At 42.3% G+C, this 5000-nt stretch overlaps 2 protein-coding genes across 8 annotated transcripts in view; one reads left to right on the top strand and one right to left on the bottom strand.

Annotated features, from left to right (window-relative positions):
- LOC135095984 (probable RNA-binding protein 18) overlaps positions 1-242 on the bottom strand; it is a 4160-nt gene extending 3918 nt beyond the window's left edge. The window contains exon 1 of one of the 2 annotated variants that reach the window (XM_063997146.1): positions 164-242. In XM_063997146.1, coding sequence (XP_063853216.1) covers positions 164-196 — 33 coding nt within the window. In that variant the 5' untranslated portion in view covers positions 197-242. The remainder of the gene's footprint in view (positions 1-163) is intronic. The other variant, XM_063997145.1, reaches the window with a different exon arrangement.
- Positions 243-1977: 1735 nt separating this feature from the next.
- LOC135096007 (homeotic protein female sterile-like) overlaps positions 1978-5000 on the top strand; it is a 44399-nt gene continuing 41376 nt past the window's right edge. For 3 of the 6 annotated variants that reach the window (XM_063997178.1, XM_063997180.1, XM_063997182.1), the window contains exons 1-2: positions 1978-2112; positions 2312-2474. The gene's annotated coding sequence lies outside the window, so the exon portion shown is untranslated. Of the gene's footprint in view, positions 2113-2311; positions 2481-5000 lie in introns of all 6 variants that reach the window. The other 3 variants (XM_063997179.1, XM_063997181.1, XM_063997187.1) reach the window with 2 other exon arrangements.

Genomic DNA, 5000 nt, shown 5'->3' on the forward strand with positions numbered 1-5000 from the left:
AGCAGCCCAACATTCGCAGCCTCTAGTACCAGTCCCTCTGCCGCCTCAGCCAGCCTCCCCACTGCTGCTGCATTAACACTCTCGGGGCTTAGTGGTGCTGGCGGCCTGGCAGTGCTAGTGAGGGTGACAAGAACAAGCATACAAGGAGGAAATAATAACTTACAGCCGTCATTGGGGAATCAATAGGAGCCGCCATCAGCTGACTGAGGTAAACAAACTGACGGACAAACTTCCACGGGAGACTGTAGCAATATTTATTTTTAAGTCATCTCTGGCTTATATTTGTATTAAGAAATATATATACATTTCCAGTTCTGTCTAAATACATATATATATTTCTAATTGTAAATGTCAGATTCAATTCATTGGCGGCAAGACAAAATAATTGCAGGGTCAGTCTCCATTTCGGGATAATTTCATGGCTAACTATTTTCTAGAAGTTTCTAAATAAAATAGAACATATAATTATTTGAAAAAAAAAAGTGAAATTGAATAATTTGATCCATCTGAATAAGAAATCTAATTGACTTGAAACCTAATATCATCCAAAATTGATATAATGTGATGGCCAGGATGCCACGATGCGTAGTGACGTGTGTACTGGAGGACTGATGGTTGCTGGTTGCTGTGTGTGTGTGTGCGTGTGTGTGTGTGTGTGTGTGTCATATCACTATTCCTCTGTTAGCAGAAGTGAAATGTTCCATGATTTATTATCATTTGCGAGAAAACGATAGGCGTCTTCAGTTCTCCACAAGCGCCTCTCAGTCACAGCCATTTTCCAAGGCATTCCATTCGCTTGCGGTGCGGGGCAGTTGTAAGGTTGCGAGGCTCACGGGGAACCCTTTCGCAAAAATAAAGAGGGCAGCGCGGTACATTTTTCCGGTCTATGAGAATAAAATACACTCACCTATGATGACTGCAGGCTGTACCTCTGAATCTACGCACACGATGCTCTCGGAAATATTCTCATTGTGATCCCCACTCACAACATATCAGCGTTGACTCAGCCTTGACTAACCTAACCCAGCCTGAAGCAGTCCAGCGTGTTAAGGAGTGTTTGGCACCTACTCTCCCACACTTCGGAAATATGCCAGCGGGGCGGAGCAAAAGAGCCATTTTCGGCCAGATATCTATTTATTTATTTTTTTTTTTCTTACATAAGAGGGTCACTAGCCAAGGAAAAAGAAAAAAAAGAAAACAATGAAGACAAGCCGATGTGCGGGTATTGTTTTCAGTCGAACGTTTAAGTGCGCAGTGTTATTTCCATTCAGTGAGCGTGGCACAGTCAAACCTCCCACGGCGTGCGTCATGCTGGCAGGGCAAGTAAAGGTGTCCGAATGGCCTTTCTGTCTTGGGCCACGACTTCACGCCATAATGCAGCGTGAGGTCATGACTGATACAACAATTTCACGCTAAAATATTCTGCAGAGTGGCTTGTATTTGCACAGGTGATGAAGCAGGGCAGGTCTGAAGAAGCGATGCAGGGATGGAACGTGGCCTTACCATGGCGGATTCTGAGGACCTTGCTCGCACCTCTGTCAATGACCTGTGACCTGGATAACTGCTAGACCTGCTCCCTACGACCTTCCTCCCTTCCAGTGTCTCATGTCAATATTTAACGTGATTTCCAGTGTTTTTCAGGTATTTTGAGGTGTTTTCAGACTCAGGTAGGTGAAGGAGGAGGAAGAGGAAAGGAAAAAAGGAGGAGGAGAGATAAAGGAAGAATGGAGGAGGAGGAGGAGGAGGAGGGGAATTTTTAATTAAAGTCAAAACATTCACTTTATGAGCTGATTTCATCATTAGAAAAAATAAAATCATTTAACAAAAAAAATATTGTTATAAAAAGCTCTTTCGTTTATTTTTACGTACAGCCGAAAATGACGTTAAAAAAGCTGAAAAAAACATCTTGACTATTTACATTTCATAATATTACAAATCTCACCAATTTAATACAAAAAAATATCAAATAGAATAAAAAATCAGTATTTATTTCCAGCACGAGCCGAAGACGAAGTTGTGGCCACGAAGATTAAAATGGTCGACAGATGGCGGCTCCTGTCCTGGTAAATTTGTTCTTAGACACTCCAAGGCGACATTTTACGGCCCGTGCAGGTGAGTGCCACGTGATATAGAGCTGTTAACGCCATGTGCACCCTGAAATGACACACAATAAGGGTGATATAGGAAGACAAGAGGGGGCACTGGTTTCCATCCCTCTCCCTTCCCTTCTCCCCATTCTGTCATGATATTTGCCTCTCGGGGCCAGATGCAGGCTGAGATGAGAGCATGTGTGTTTTCATTCTCTTATCAGGCGTGGCAGAGTACACACAAGGCTGTAATCGGTGTGGCGGCTCCTGTGTGTGTCCGTCAGTGTGGAAGTTGCTTGGTGCTTCATATCTTATCCTTGCTGCCTCGTGTATGGGTCTCTAGGGCTGATACTACATCCACAGCGAGGTTGATCATCACTTGTCACCGTGAGTGTATGTAACGCATCACCAGTAGTCTTATCATCAATTATTTATCGAATATTTGTAATGGTGTGTAGCTTAGTGTGGCTGGCGATGCGTTTCTTAGGGAATGGCGTCCTGTTGGTGGCTCAGTATTCACTAACGCCTTGCTCTCACCACGACTAAAATGACACCCACTTTTACTTTAATTTCACTATCATCCCCTTTTTTTCGCAGATATATTCAGTTAACACTTCATATTCACCTTTTTCACTTCTTCCGACATCCTCTTCCCTAGCTGGGGTTGCGCTCGGCAGGTATGGAGTTGGTAACACTGAAATTCGTACTCAGCATTTCTTAAGGCCGCAGAGAGAAGTAGCCGGGTTTTCAATGGTGTTCCTCTTGATAACGTAAACATCTTGTCAGTCTATCACCAGAACTATAAAAACACTCCAAAAAACCCTTGTAGCTGCAACTATAAGCATTTGGGAAGCAGGAACAGTGAGAGAGCTAAGGGTTTCAATATACGGAGTTGTGTTTGTGATGGCTGACTGGCTGGCTGGCCCGTCTTGTGCAGCACGTCTGTCTCCCTCACTTGCTTTCTGAGTGTTGTTGATGGTACAGAATGAAAGGTATGCTTAATATATCTGGTGCTCTCTCTCTCTCTCTCTCTCTCTCTCTCTCTCTCTCTCTCTCTCTCTCTCTCTCTCTCTCTCTCTCTCTCTCTCCCCGTGGCAGGCAGCATTCACAGCCAAACTCCAGGCAGTTGGTAATATATTCATCTCGTTTATGTGCGTGTGTGTGTGTGTGTGTGTGTGTGTGTGTGTGTGTGTGTGTGTGTGTGTGTGTGTGAAGACAACTGCAGTATTTTGGCAATAGTTTATCAAAGTGCAAACCGAAATATTTTGTGTATTGTAATATTTTCACCAATACTGCAACTATCTTCCAGCCTCACCTAGCTAAACTAAACACACAGCTTATGCCAGCTTGAATGTAACTTAACCTAACATGACTCAGTAGATACAACTCTTTAACGTGAATGTTGCCTAACTCAATCCAACTTAGCCTAAATACATGCAACTTATATAATCGTGAATACCTAACCGAACCGAACCCAACCTAACCGTACCCAAACCTAACCTAACCTAACCTAACCGAACCGAACCCAGCCTAACGTAACCAAACCTAACCTAACCTAACCTAACCGAACCGAACCGAACCCAGCCTAACGTACCCAAACCTAACCTAACCTAACCTAACCGAACCGAACCCAGCCTAACGTAACCAAACCAAACCGAACCGAACCTAACCTAACCTAACCAAACATAACCTAACCGAACCAAACCTAACCTAACCTAACCGAACGTAACCCAACCTAAGCTAACCTAACCGAACCGAACCGAACCGAACCTAACCTAACCTAACTAACCTAACCTAACCGAACGTAACCTAACCTAACCTAACCGAACGTAACCGAACCTAACCTAACCGAACCGAACCTAACCTAATGTAACTAAATACATACAGTTTACATAACCTTGAATACCGAATCAAACGTAACCGAACTTCATTACCTATTAACTTCCGTGTAACCCAACTTAACCGAACTTAAATAATAAATTGGTGTAAACTTCAGTTACTTGCAATTTTGAACGTGACTGCAACTTAGATTCAAATTTATTCACTTGTGATGAGGAAAATTGAAGGAATGCGAAAGAATTGAAAGAAAAATAAGAAAAAGTCGAAGGAAAAGAAGGATGCGAAGAAGGAAGGAAGAAGGAAACAGAGAAATAATGATAATAATGATAATGATGATGCCTCTTTTTCATGTTTAATTGTTTGTTTGTTTGTTTGTTTGTTTGCTTTGTTTATACATTTCTTATTTGTTTTTTTGTTTGTTTTCTATTTTCTTTTTTTTTTCAGTTAAATTTTCTTCCTTGCTTTCCTTCCTTCCTTCCCTCCTTCCCTCCCTCCCTCCCTCCCTCCCTCCCTCCCTCCCTCCCTTCCTTCCTTCCTTCCTTCCTTCCTTCCTTCCTTCCTTCCTTCCTTCCTCTCCTCCTCTTCCTCCTCCTCCTCCTCCTCCTCCTCCTCCTCCTCCTCCTCCTCCTCCTCCTCCTCCTCCTCCTCATTTCCACCAAAATTAATGATAATAGGATCAGATTAATGCAATTGATTCCTCCTCCTCCTCCTCCTCCTCCTCCTCCTCCTCCTCCTCCTCCTCCTCCTCCTCCTCTTCCTCCTCCTTATTCTTGCTGACTCATGCATGGCCTATCTTCTCCTGCCTCTTCCTCTTCCTCTATCTCCTCTTCCTCTTTCGTATTATTATTATTATTATTATTATTATTATTATTATTATTATTATTATTATTATTATTATTATTATTATTATTGTTACTACTACTGCTACTACTACTACTACTACTACTACTACTACTACTACTACTACTACTACTACTACTACTACTACTACTACTACTATTGTTAATACTATTATAATCTCATTTTTCCTTGCCACTTTCAATTCTGGTCATTTCACTCATCTTTATTTTTAAC

This window comes from Scylla paramamosain, unplaced genomic scaffold, assembly GCF_035594125.1.
Source record: "Scylla paramamosain isolate STU-SP2022 unplaced genomic scaffold, ASM3559412v1 Contig2, whole genome shotgun sequence".
Lineage (NCBI taxonomy): Eukaryota > Metazoa > Arthropoda > Malacostraca > Decapoda > Portunidae > Scylla > Scylla paramamosain.